The sequence below is a fragment of the Dendrobium catenatum genome, unplaced genomic scaffold, assembly GCF_001605985.2.
Source record: "Dendrobium catenatum unplaced genomic scaffold, ASM160598v2 fragScaff_scaffold_156, whole genome shotgun sequence".
NCBI classification, from domain to species: domain Eukaryota; kingdom Viridiplantae; phylum Streptophyta; class Magnoliopsida; order Asparagales; family Orchidaceae; genus Dendrobium; species Dendrobium catenatum.
The window spans coordinates 11,235,073-11,249,915 of NW_021318618.1; the positions used below are offsets into that span (position 1 = coordinate 11,235,073).

The window sequence follows — 14,843 nt, forward strand, 5'->3', positions numbered from 1 at the left end:
CAGGTAATTCACCGAGCATCGAAGATTGGTAAAAGAGAAGGTTAATTATAAGGGCTTCTTGCGTAGGTGTGGCAGGCAAAAAGAGATGTCACTTTGCCAGAGCCACAGTAACAACACGAAGTTGGTGCGGTGGCGCATTCTGATTAGTTTCTCCCAGACGACGTTCGAGACGTCCCGAGCAGACAATTAATCCATATGTATGAAGAACATTAGGAAATGCAAATTATATAGTTTTACAAACGTGATTAATATGGATATAAACAGTAAATAACTATAAGAAATAGTAATTAAGCAACAAATTGAATATTTCAGCAGTAAAGACTACTGAGATTTGATTTCAGCAACAATCATATTACAAATGTTTTCATTATTTATTTTTATTTGATTTTGTCTAAAAACAATTTCTACTATGACCTCTCATGTCCTCTGGCTTGTGGTTGGCCACAGAAATCAAAGTTGCATAATATATGAAGAACATGAAATTGAGATATATGACTACAAACAATTTATTATTTATATAATATATTCTTAAAGTAATTTTGTACTAAAAAAATTGCTTTAAGAAGCCAGTAAGAAAGCCGTCCCAAATTGAAACCTTGCGTACATCAAACGATGAAACTCATTTTGCATGAAAAAACTTAAACCAACTAATTAAAGCAGAACCACTAATCTTTAAAATTGGAGAGAGAAAGAGAGAAGAAAGTTGGTGACCTTAAGAGTGAAGTTGGAAGCAATCTTCTTGCAATTTTTAGCATCTATTTCATCATTGAAATATTATAGCAAGATAGGGCTGCAAACAAATAAGTTGCCGTAGCCGAGTTTGAGTGTTCATGTTTTGTGTTCATGATTAATACAATGTTGTTCAGCGTTTGGTCATCTGTTGTTTTTGAGCTATTATTGTTGTGTTTGTGTTCATATTTGGTTCATTTAAATTAATGAGTGCTCATGTTCGGTTCATGTTCAGTTCATGTTCGTTTGTTTAGTGCTTATCGAGCTTTAAACAAACAAATATGAACGAGTTATAAACGAGCTCTACTTTTAGATGTTCATTAACTTAAAAAACGAGCTTTATCAAGCTTCCTAACAAATGATTACATCGAGCATGTTTGCGAACTTAATGTCGAGCTTTATTTATATTATTTACATTTATTAATTCTATAATCAAATATTAATTATTTTTATCAAGCTTATTCACAAGTTCAAAATAGAAAACGAATTGAGCTTCTTATCGAGCTTAATGTCGAGCTTGTTCACGAACTTCAAATGATGTTGTTCGCGAACATAAATGAGTCAAACGCATTAGTGTTCAAGCTTGTTTATTTTAGAATCGAGTATTTAAAATATTGTTCAAGTTTGTTTGTTTAGTTAATTAAACGATCACGAACGAACTTTAATCAAACCGAACAACGAGTAGCTCGTCAAACAAGCTCGTGAATAAGCTCGTGAACAAGCTCGATAAGAAGCTCGATATAAGCTCGACTCATGTTTGATTTAGAACTCGTGAATAAACTTGATAAATATATTCATATAGATTAATAATATTTTCATTTTAAATAGACAATTGATTTTATTTTAAATTTAATTTGATTTTATTTTATACATTCAATAGAATGAATTTGTTCATGAACAATAGACATTTCACATTTGTCAATGTTTGCTAGATTATTTGTTTAAGATGTTAATGAACAAATATAAGATGAATCATATAGATCATTTGTTCATGAACGAGGCCATTTGGTAGCTCGAAAATACTAGTTATGTATATATTCATAATCCTGCTCATTTGATAGCTCAAGAATACTCATTAGATTTGTTCATGAACGTACTTGTTTGATAGTGTAAAATTTTTTCTAAATATGTTCACGAATATAGCTCGTTAAGGCTTGTTTGTTTAAACCTCGATAAGCACTAAATGAACCGAACATGAACACTATTAATTTAAACGAACCAAACATGAACACAAACAATAAAGCTTGAATCAAACACGAACCGAAGTTGAACAAGCTAATAATAAACGAACTCAAACATGAACACTCGCATATTCGGCTCGGGTCGATTTGTTTGCAGCCCTAAGGAAACATGCACTACAACTTGGAGATGGTCAGCAGCCATCAAATAAAGATATAAGATTTAGAAAATGGGATATACCATGATGTGCAATGAATGTTTGAGCAAATTCATGAGCATGTTTATATGTGAAAGAACTAAGATCATGCAAAACTATATTGTTGCAATCATAAAATGATTTAAAAAAAAAAATTGTGTAAAATGGTAAATTAATTAAGACAGAGTTGAGAACTAGAACTTTTAATTTCTAATTTAGGTGGAAATGAGAAATCAATTTAATAACTTCGAAATTAAATAATCTTAAGCATAATATATATTCATTAAGCTCTATTCGTTAGCTCATCGAATTTAAGATGTGAGCCCCTTATTGAGTTGAGAGAAAGCTAGTTCATGAAATAGCTTGTCTTAGTTGCACCCAAATTATTTTAAATGACTTTTATTTATTTTAAATTATCATCTATCTTAAGGTTATTGTCACCTTAACCAAAATTTTATAAAATTTACCTTTTATGTCTACATGATATCCTCTTAAAGTATAATATGTATGAGGAATTTCTCCATTTTAACAACGCAACTAAAAGTTATATTCTCATCAATATTTTTATTATTTATATAATAGATCTAAGATACTTAAAATCTATACACTTAAATATTACTTTATGATCTAATAACATTAATTAATAATTATTAATATTCTATACACTTAAGCTATATATCATATACGGGTGTAAGTGAGCCGAGCTGGCAGCTCGAACTCAACCCGGTAAGGAGCTCGTGAGCCGAGCTCATCGAGCTACAATCTCGATCTCATTTGTTAAACGAGCTCAAGTTCTAGCTAGATGAGGCTAGACTCTTGAGCAGGCTCTAATGACTATTAGGATTTTTAAAATATATTTATTTTTATTGAATTTGAATATTTTAAAAAAATTATCGTTAAAGCTGCAACATAATAAATACTAGCTGGAAAAGAAAAAAAAAGCTGCAGACATTCAGTTCCAATTAATTAATGCTAAGGTCTGGGAAAAAATGCAAGCATTCTTCCCGATTCTATCGCATCAACAGCAACATAGTCGTCTTCTTCTTCTTCCCCTTCCTATTACCGGCGTTTCAGACGAAATCGAGCTTGAATCAAGTAATCGAGCCAAGCTCAAGTTTGAATTTCATACAGCAAGTTGAGTTTGAGCTCATTAAACGAGCTCGACTTCAAACTCATTATGAGGTAATTAAACGAGCTCGACTTCAAGCTCATTTTATACAGTTTGTATATCCATGATCAAGTTAAAAGATGTCGACTCATAGTCAATCATTAATACAATCCCATTATAATTGAAAATTCTTTGGTCACTCCACAAACATTTAAATACTACTTAGCAATCCATCATATATATCTTGAATAACTTTAATACAACTATCATAAACATCTATCTTTCTTGTTTCGAATTAAATCAATTATCATAGCACTCATCATATTCCTTCATACAATCAATAAAAACAATGTCAAGATATTTTCTTTACTCAATAGTTGTTCATACCTTCATTAACACAAAAATCCCTTCTAGTATAGATCTTCCTAGCATGAAACTAGAACCCTAAATTCTAAACAACAACAACAAAAATTTAAAGCCTATGTTTCATTACTCTCTCTCATAATTTCATTATATAACTAATAAGTTGGACATCTCTATAATTAGTAAAATCTGAAAATAAAACAAATACAAATAAAAACAACAACAACAACAACATCAAGCCTTTATCCCACTACGTGGGGTCAGCTACATGAATCCTTTTTCTCCATTGTGTCTTATTAAAGGTCAAATTCTCGTTTAAATCTAATAAAGAAATGTCATTCCTAATATTTTCTAATCAAGTCTTTTTTAGGTCTGCCTCTACCTTTCTTAACATAAGTCAAACCTAATACCTCTACTCTCCTAACCGGGTCATTGGAAGGCCGCCGTTTTATGTGACCAAACCATCTAAGGCGACCCTCTCTAATCTTATCTTCTACTGGAGCTACTCCAACCTTTTCACGTATATGCTCATTTCGTATCCTATCTCTAAGGGTAAAGCCACTCATCCACCTGAGCATCCTCATCTCTGCCACACTTAACTGTGAAATAATATTAAACCTGATAAAAAAAAAAAAGAGTGCCTAGGACGCTTTACTAAATTACAAGTTTAAAGAAGAAAACTATAGGTGAAATAATATTAAACCTGATATATGTACAACAGGAAAGCATGGACTGCTTCCATCCATGCTAGCTGAATATAGTAGAAAAATGTCCAGGCTAATCCTCATCAAAGTACTTCTCCTCAGCATCGTGGTTGGCTTCCTTAATCCAATGATCATCAAGCCCCTCATCATTATCAATAGCAGAATAATCTAAATGTTCAGTATCCTCTCCTGCAAGAAATTTCTGCTGCATTACGCATGTGAACTGGTCCATTTGATCCTGCATCTCCTCTGTAGATAATACATTTGTTGGGGTTTCTGCTGGCTCTTGATCATTAGCATTTGTGTCATCCTCTGGGGCCTGCAATTTAAAGGAGTCCCGAATAATGTGTGATGCAGTACTACGAATAAAAGACATTATTAGACATGATGGTTCAAGGTTGGAAACATAAGCTAAGCATGCAAGTTTTAAGCTTTCGAAATCTTAGAGACATATTAGGTTGCAGAATTAAGTGATGAATTTAATGCTTGCAAAATGAGATTATGAATACAAGGTAATATATATCAAGTATATGTTACTAATGTTAAGACAACATCTTCTTTCTTTATGACATACATACATCTCTAAATAAACATTCTCATTCGTTTTACTAGTCACAATGAAGATCAGAGGGTACAAACAGAAGAAATAGATTTAAAGTGACAAAACAAGACAGAAGAAAAGGTAAACCATTACAAATATCACTCCAATACAAGCAAAAAGACTAGGATAAACCAAATTAAGAGCACGTGACGACACTCAACAGCCAACAACAGCGACAGAAGAAAAATTTATAATGAAAACTGCCGAGAAAATTTAAAATGAAAACTGCCGTGCCTGGGCAACCAATCACAATTATGATGACAAATTAACTCATTTTTGCAGAATCCAAAAATCGAGAGTGAACAGTAAGATAGAAATAATAAAATGAAGCTCCAATTTAACTAAAAAATTGTAAGCAGTGGAGTGAGAAGAAATAAAAAATTACAAAATGCAAAAAAATATACTTTTAAAGATCGGAAAGAAATAAGGACTACTGATTTACAAAAAGAAGCTAAAGCCATGAAAATAAAATAGCAAGGAAAACAAAAGATATAAGTTTTAATGATTCATATAAAACTTTGGCAACAATAATAAAGGATATATATATATATATATGGAAAGAAATAAAAAATTTAGAAAGATCAATTAAATTAAATATGAAGAAAGTGATGACAATATGATATTAATTGAGAATGAAAACATCACATGAAAATGGTTATCTTACCATCAGATATTATTAGACAAAAAGAGTAAGAAATATTTATAAAAGATCATAATAAGTTGTATGGAAGAGCCTAATTAATAAAATCACGAGTACAACATAAAAATGATCCAAAAAAGCAAACGTTGGGTTTGCCCTAAAGAAGCTATATAAAAATGATGCTTTAAGTTTAGATGAGATTTCTATTATGATTCAAAGTTATGAAAGATATTTGAAAATTTTGGTTAACAAATTTTTAATTGAATCAAAAAATACTAATAAATCTCAAATAATTGAAAAAAACATTTATTTTAGTTAAAGTACATCAGAACAAAGAAGAAGTACATAATGGTGATCATATAAGAGAATTAAATTCAAGAGTGATATTGAGGATCAAAGAATATAGGCTTAGAAATGATATATTGGCAACAATCATGGCTTAAAAGGCGATCAAGGCATGCGCCTTGAGGCGCGCATCGATTCAAGGCACAGGATGGGAACCTTGAGACTTAAGCCCCATCAATTTTGGTGAGGCTTACGCTTTTTTCAAATGAAACATACACCTCGAGATGCCTTTTTTTTAATATACACCTCGAGGTGCCTCCTCAAACACTTGAGTATAATTTAAGTTTTATTTTTACATATTATCCTACCTTCCCCACCCACACGCATGCGACGAACACTTAAGGTCTTAAGATAGAGAGATTGTGCTAGACTTCTTTGTTGATTCTTAGCAATGTCTCCACATCGAGTTCGTCTACAACATGCAAGCAGCAGTGCAACACCTCAACATCGAGCCCATCTCCAACAAATGAGTACCCAAGGTTACTTCGTTACAACTTCAACTTTGTGTGAAGTAAAGTTTTCAAAGAGTCTCTCAAGGAAGCTTCTTTGTCTCCTTCGACAACAACGTTCCTATCGGATCTGAAGTCACGATAAGAGTTTGGAGCGAAGGTAACGATCTTTCTTCCCTTTCGCACGATTCTTCAGCCAAATTTTGTTAAAGCAAAATGGAGAATGAATACAAATTAAGTTTCTGTGGTATTTAAAGTTGTCATTTTTGCTCTTCGGTAGGATTTAGGCTAAATCGTGCTTAAATCCTACTAAAAAATCGAAGGAATAATAGGATAAATTTATGTAGGATTTATAGTCGTCATTTTTGTTGTTTTGTAGGATTTCATTTAAATCATGCTCAAGTCTTGCTCAAATCCACCAACGAAATAATAGAACTTAAATTTTTATAGGATTTAAAGTTGCCATTTTTATTGTTTGGTAGAATCTAGGCTAAATTATGCTTAAATCATGCTCAAATCCATTGAAGAAGGAACTAGATTTAATTTTATTCAGGATTTAAAATTATCATTTTTACTTTTTGGCTGGATTAAAGCTAAAGCTAAATCATGCTTAAATCCTGCTTACCTGATAAGAAAGTTGTGATTTGATAATTAAAATCTAATATGTACAGAATCTACCATCATGGCATAATGTGATAGAAAGTTAGAGATTTGAGAAAATCTCATTTTTATATGGAGAATTACTTTGCATTCATTGTGCATGATATCATTATTATTTCCTGAAATTTGTACCCTTTGCTGCTCTTCACTCTTGAAGTGCTTGAATCTGTTAGGCCCAACGTGAATTCTCCAAATCTAGTACAAACTCACTAGATCCAACACGAACTTACAAGGTTTAGCACAAACTTGCCAAGTTCACTACTATCTTGTCATGTTCAACATGAATTTCGAGGGATTCACATTGAACTCACCTTAAGGTTCAAATAAGCCTATTCGCTCATGCTCAAAAACTACTCACTGGCATTTGTTTAAGCTAGTCGATGACTTCAACTATTAGTGGTTTCAACTTTCAACCAAACATCAACTTGTGAATTTTATGTAATTTAGACAGCACGCCTCATATATTTTATAACAAGCAATTGTTAAAGACTGACTATGCATTTTCTTATTTTGTATAGCCTAAATATAACATTTCATGTAGTGATCAAACCTAGCTTGAGCCTATAAATAGGAGGTCAGGGGAAAGCCAGATACATAGTAAATTGAATTCAAGTTTATATTTTCCCCTATCTAGTGAAATCCTAGAATTTGTCACTATAGATGTTATTTCTCTCTACTTTTTTGTTCTATTTGGATGCAACATCTTTAAGGTGTGGTGAGTGTGAACTTATCCTAAGATCCATAATTCAAGCACTTTAAGGAGCAAAGCAACAAAACAGAGAGGATTCAATAAATATTAGAAAATTAATACTTTGTCACCAAAAAAGAAACAAAAAAAAAGGTGAAAGAAAGGGTTAAAAAGATGATTGAAGAAGTGCAAAAGCGAATTCCTAGAATTACTCCAATAATAGAAATTCCAGAAGTATCCTCAAACTCGATTATACAAAAACTACCTCAAAGTGTAATAGCATTAACCTCAATTCCATCGATAGATGAGATCTACTATTCAGATAGCTGTGAAACATCTACTCCACCTCGAAGAGATGAGAAGCGATACCTTCAATCAACGAATACATTCTCTAAAGATATAGTCAATATACAACTCCCAGCAAAGTTTAAGATTCTACACTGGGATTCGTTTAAGGGAAAGTCAAATCCGATTGACCACATAGCATACTTTGAGTTGACAACTTTCTTATTAAATATTAACAATGCCATAAAATGTTAGCTAACACCTCTGACATGGTTCTTGAAACTTTTGCAAGAAACTAGAAAGTGTCATAAATTTTGTCACTTTCAAATGATTATATATTACATAATTCACTAGTGAAAAAAAGCCATTAAAGAACACACTAGTTCTCTTGGAGATCAAATATGAACCCGAAGAGCCACTAAGAAAATGTATCACTCATTTCCGGCACAAGATGTTAAATGTTAAATATTTGGAACCTACAATCACTCTAAAAATGTTAACTCAATGACTTAGAGAAGAACCATTCTGATATGTGCTCGGATAGAAGCAGCCAAAGACATTCGTGGAAATATTTAGAACTTATCAACAATCATATAAATGTAGAAGAATGCAATCATGTGGAGACATAAAAAAGCCAGCATTTTAAATATACAAACTCATAACGACAACAATATCAACCAATTAGAAGCCTAGGCTCCTTCAATTTGGCTAAAATTGGAGCCATAACGACCCACTGCGTGATCATTTTGCTGGATTAATTGAACGCAAGTTCACTAACGCATCTACTACCAAAAGACAAGCTACTTGTAGTCATTAGATATCTCACTCATATTTCATTACAAGTATCTATGCCGAGTTAGTGATCACGATTTAAAAAAAAAAAGAGTATCTTCATCAATCGCCTCTATTATAAACTCAACCACATACTCAAAATCCAACAAAGTGCAGCATTTTTCAGAAGGGTTATGGCTAGGACACAGAAGATTATCTAAATCTTCATGGCAAAAAGAAAAGGAGGACAAAGAAAAGAAATAACACATGCATGAGTTACCCAATTAGCAAGAAGTGCATCATAAGTAGAAAATGTTGAAAATGGAAACACTCTACAAAGTTATATTTCATTTGCAATTTTTAGTAGCAAGCACTAAGACACTTTTTTGTATAATTTCTATACAACAACAACAACATCAAGCTTTTATCCCACTACATTAGGTGGGCTACATGAATGCTTTTTCTCCATTGTGTCCTATTGAGAGTCAAATTTTCATTTAAATATACTAAAGAAAAGTTATTTCTAATATTTCTAACAAAGTCTTTTAGGCCTTCCCTTACCTTTCTTAACAAAGGCAACTCTCTTTAATCTTATCTTCCACTAGAGCTACTCCAACCTTTTCATGTATAGGCTCATTTTGTATCTTGTCTCTAAGAGTAAAACCACTCATCCACCTTAGCATCCTCATCTCTGCAACACTTAACTTAATATTATGCTTCTCTTTTAATGGCCAACATTATGCGCCATAAAGCATTGTAGGTCTCACCACCATCTTATAGAATTTTCCCTTAAGTTTGAGGGGAACATTTTTATCACACAACAAGCACAATGCATTCCTCCACTTCAACCATCCAACCTGAATTCTACTAATAATACCCTCATCTATTTCACCATCACTCTGAACAATAGACCCAAGATATCTAAAAAGTGTACTCTTATTATAGACTTGATCGCCCAAAGTCACAATCCCCCCCCCACTAGATCTATTACTACTTAAATTACACTCCATATATTTTGTTTTAGATCTACTCAAACGAAAACTTTTAGACTCTAAGGTTGACCTCCATAATTCAAGTTTACCTTCAACTCCCTCTCTAGTCTTATCAACAACAAGAATATCATCAGCAAAAAACATACACCAAAGTACAAACTCTTACAAATGACTAGTGAGAACATCCATGACTAAAGCAAAAAGATATGGGCTTAAGGTTGATCCTTGATGTAATCCAACTGAAATAGGAAAATACTTGATAAAACCACCTTATGTTTGAACACAAGTAACAACTCAGGCATATATATCCTAATGACTTAAATATAAGCATTATTACCACTTTCTTTTCTAGAACTCTCCATTCAATAAATATTATACGTAGATCCTCCTTATTATCTCTATACTTCTATCGAACCTCTCAATAAATGTATCACGCCAACATAAATCCAAATTGATTTTGAAAAACATTAGTATCACGCCGTAGCCTTTGCTCCATAACTCTCTCCCATAGTTTTAAAGTATGACACATTAACTTAATTCCTCTATAATTCGCACAATTTAATGCATCACCTTTATTCTTAAAAATAAGAAACAACACATTCATTTTCCACTCATCTAACATCTTTTTAATCTTCAAAATAATATTAAAAAGTTTAGTAAGCCAAGAAATTCCTTCATCTCCTAAGCATTTCCACACCTCTATTGGAATATCATCGTTACAACGTAAACATGTCTTTTAAAATTGATAATGTTCAAAGAACTCACTAATTTCTCGCTGCATAATTTGTTATAGTGTTCAGCAATTGTTTAATTATACTTGTATTTGATCTTACAAATTTGAATTTGATTGTTGGTCTTAAATTCAGTAGTCAGGTTCAGAAATCATTACTTAGAGAACTGTAAATCAGCATTGATTATGTGATAATTCATCAGGAATTCATCATTCACAAATTGATACTGAACACTCAATAACACCCAAGGAACATGAAATTGACAATAAATTATACTCAAGAAACTCAATATTTAATCATTTGATCCAATATTTCTCATATATTTCATTGAATGATTACATGTGATAAAATTGATTCAAGCATACGATTCACACAATCTGCTTAAATCTAAAAAGCGTCAAGGATAAAAATTTAAGTCCTGGAGCTCAAACTCCCAACTTTGTAACAAAAATCTGCATTGAGTAGCATTAAAGTCTATTCTAATAGATGAATCTAAATGATTATTTCTATGAAGACGAAAGCTCTGGCATAATGAATCCCATCCAAGTTGACGACTTAATAAAAAGATTTACCAGAAATAAGCAAGATAAGTCTTGACCATATATTCTTATCATTTAATACATTAAATATGTTGACAAACTTGAGAATTAGTTATAAATCAAAAGTCAATATAATCGACATTTCAACAAGTAATATGAATTTCATTAAGTTAATCAGTTGGCTATTGAATTCAAAGTAAATTAAAGGGCAAAAATATTAAAAAAAAAACTCATTCAATTAAGAAAAATGTATATATGTATATATTCAAAGTAAAGATTAGAAAAATACAAGTCAAGAATCACTCTTTGGGGATTGTTTACTATCTACTCTATCAAAATCTTCATCTCCTACTTCTTTCTTGTTCAAATAGTTTTTAGTGTTATAATAGAAGCTAACATTCCACCACGCATAGTTAATTGCACTCTAATCTAGTAATACATCCAAACAAAATGTGATCACTTTTTGGTACTTATTCATGACATCTTCTTTGTACTCGGTAAAACTGACAAATTTGCTAATATCAATTATTTTTCGAACTTAGAAAGATTTTCCAGCACGTCTAGCTCCAACTTCTTTAACATCTCTTCCAGCTTAGTAGTCTGAGTTCAAAACAATGACTAAGCAAATTATTTCGTTGATAACAATGACATGCTTTTCTTTCTAAAGGCAGTCTTGCACAGAAGATTATCCTTGTATATCTCAAAATGTCCGCATAGCAATGATGTGGTGAAACTAAAAGTCAAAGAGTTATATGATCTGCAATTCTGCATCTAGAATGACAATGCCACAATTAAAGGATTAGAGAAGGCTTAGTTTTGTCTTATCTACCATGAAAATAATAAATAAATCAATGATAACTGGGAGTCTGGGACAAAAAGATAAGTAGTCAATAAATGATTATACTGCGGAGTTCATAAGAAAACTTTTCATTGGATATCTCTTCCTTAGAGAGATCAACTTTCATGAAATATGCTATGAGGTTGCATGTCAGGATCAATGGAGAATTGAAAATTTTCCCAATGAATTTATCTGTAAAAACTAACTTCAAAATCATTGCAATTGACGGAGAAAATAAGACCAAGCCTGGAATAAAGGAATGTCAAACTAAAAAGATATTGAGTGAAAATATAAAGAGGCCCGAAAAAAAACTTACTAAAATGTTTTACTATTTTCAGTGTAAATGTAAGGGGCACAACAATCAAAATTGCTAGAAGACTTATCCTAAACTTCTCAATAAAAAAATGCAATAATAAGGAAATAGGTGATGACCACCCATGGAGATTTATGGAGTATATCAAATAGACACCAAAAACATTTTGATGAGAAAAAGGCAAATGGAAGAGCAAGCCAAAGAGGGCTTGCTCATATTGAAAGTACAGGTCAAGATGACTATAGTTTCAGTCATCTTCGATCCCAAGGGATAGAAGAACTTAGTTGTTAAAGCAATGGTGGGGTGCTTACGCACATGCGTAGACACGCAAATATATATGTGTGTGCGTGTGTTGGTGCGCGCATACATGTATGTATGTATGTATGTGCGGGCGCGCAATTATTGAGATGGTGGAGTCTAAGGTGACACAATAGTGTACCTTCACATTTGCAATTACATATCATCTCATTAATGAGATCACTTGTGGGAATGTTCATTTAGATGTATGGCACATTAATTTTGGGAATTCTTGCTAATGGGAAAGTGATGCTATTTATTAAAAGCCATTTCAAAAGTAAAGCCTTGTCAAGGATATCAAGACTTCAATGTTCAGAAAAGCTTTTCCCCTTCATCTTTGCAAATAGATCATGTGCCCATTGGAAAGGCCACGTGAGGTTGCATGCTAGTCTAAGCTTTGTACTACTACTCTTATGATAGAAGATAGTAGAGCCATATTGTTCTCAATAAATTTTTGCTACGTCAAGAGATCACCATGCTTCTTACAACGATTCTCAAACAAGTTCAACGAAGAGAAAGACTGCCACCTAAGAGACCAATGAAGCATATCTATCCATTAGTGGAAGGACCTTTATTTCGAGGGCCACCGTTCATAAAAATACTTTTGACAAAGATATTCTGTAATTCAATTATGTCAATTTCTCCACAATGATAGTGAAAAAGGATTGTTCAAACTTATGAAAACTGTTTTTTTTTTCTCACCTGAATGGTAGAAATTGTCTATTTTGACCGAATCTTGAAAACTGCATTATAATTGTTACTCACGCTTAGTTTGGGATGGCTTTCTTATTGTTTCATAAAGCAGCTTTTTAATTCAAAATTAGATTTTTTATACTAAAAAGCTGCTTTTTAATTCAAAAATTATATTTTTTATACTAAAAAGCTTCTTCAAGAAAGTCATCCCAAACGAAGCCTCAGTGCTTATAAAGTCAGCTAAAGTTTTTGGTTAGAGAAAGTGAGTGATCTCCTAACCCATAAGAAATGATAGGGGAGGCAGTGTGAGGTATCTTTTACTCTTGTAGAAACGTTTGTCTTCTTATCATATTTCTGGATAACGAAGAACATATAAACTATCCTGAATTGTAATTCAATTAATCAAGTTGTAGGTCTAATGTACCTTTGATGAGCTCAAAACTATATTCATCTCATCCCTTTCCTCCTCACTCTCATCATCTTCGCTCGCCTCCTCTTCCTCCTCCCCGCCTTCGTCACCTCCAACCCAATCCTTCCTCGCCACCCCCAACCTCTGCTGCTCACCTCTAATCTTCTTCACCAGCATCGCCTCCTCGCACCGGCGCATGAGAGTTTCCGACCACTTCTCCCCCGGCCGGGACGAGACCCTCCCAACCGGATCCTGGAACCTACCCACGTATTCGTGGTGAAGGTACGGCTCCCTCTCTCTCATAGAATCCTCGGAGAAGTACTCTCCCCCACGGATTAATCTTTCCATGTAAGCCCGCCGGCGGTTCCTCACAGTCGCCGACTTTGCCCGCGAGTCAGACTCCGTCGGAACCAGGCTCCGACGAAGGCGATCGACGTGCCAACCTACCTCGTAGTCTGAACGCAGCACGTCGAAAACACCGAGTTCATTGGCTGTAAGCTCGCCGCCGTAGCGCTCGAGGAATATGGGGGCGTCGCGGGATATAAGATCAAAGAGCGCCGCCTTGCGCTGGGAGGCGTCAAGGGGTGGGCTGACAATGCCGCCGGGAAAATAGAGGCCGTCCATTGTAGCCAGCCGCTCAGCGATGCCCTCCATGGCAGACCTCTCCATCGCGCTCGTAAGAGCCAGTGCTCTCCTCCAGGTCCCTCTGAGGAGAGAAGTGCGAAACCTCGACCTAATTAGCTATCGAGCTCGGTCCGGGCGGCTTAATTGAACTACGAATAATCTGAGCACCACCGGTGAACCGGTGACCATTAAGAATTATAAGCCTTCCACAAGAAAAGCTATTTTGTGCGGATGCTGGATACAACTCTACGATCCGATGCCATAGTACCGAGCTATTGTACAGTAAAAGGGTGACTTAATGTATTTTTATTGGTTTTCGGATGGATCACAGAATTATTTTTCCTTCCACAGAATAATGGTTCCTTATACCATTAAGAATTATAAGCCTTCCATTTTTTCATATCTACTTCTCATAATTAATTTGTTAATGAATTTCTTTTTCTTTTCTTGGTTTTATATCATAAGATTGTATATGGATAATATAATTTATAGTTGCTTATAGAGCATCTCATATGTTAGGTTATGTCAATTATCTTTATAGTGAAGTGATTTCAAACTTGATACCATCGGATTAAATACTTTACTATGAAGTTCGATCCATAAAATCATTACTATATTATTTCTACATTTTTTTTGGATTAAATACTCATACTCATCATCATGTTGAGTTTTTTTATGTTCTTTTTCAC

The 14,843-nt window shown here is 33.5% G+C and overlaps 1 protein-coding gene across 1 annotated transcript; it reads right to left on the minus strand.

Annotated features, from left to right (window-relative positions):
- Positions 1-4,177: 4,177 nt before the first annotated feature.
- LOC110096205 (coiled-coil domain-containing protein 97) lies at positions 4,178-14,286 on the minus strand. Its single transcript, XM_020822018.2, has 2 exons — positions 13,546-14,286; positions 4,178-4,598 (listed from the first exon to the last, which is right to left on the minus strand). The coding sequence occupies exons 1-2, from the start codon at positions 14,197-14,199 to the stop codon at positions 4,353-4,355; spliced, it is 900 nt and encodes a 299-aa protein (XP_020677677.1). The 5' UTR covers positions 14,200-14,286; the 3' UTR covers positions 4,178-4,352.
- Between the last annotated feature and the right edge of the window lie 557 nt (positions 14,287-14,843).

Coding starts and splice junctions, on each gene's coding strand:
- LOC110096205 (XM_020822018.2), bottom strand. CDS start 14,199: ATGGAGAGGTCTGCCATGGAGGGCATCGCTGAGCGGCTGGCTACAATG. Junction 4,599..13,545: donor TAGTTTTGAGCTCATCAAAG/GTACATTAGACC, acceptor TTTAAATTGCAG/GCCCCAGAGGATGACACAAA.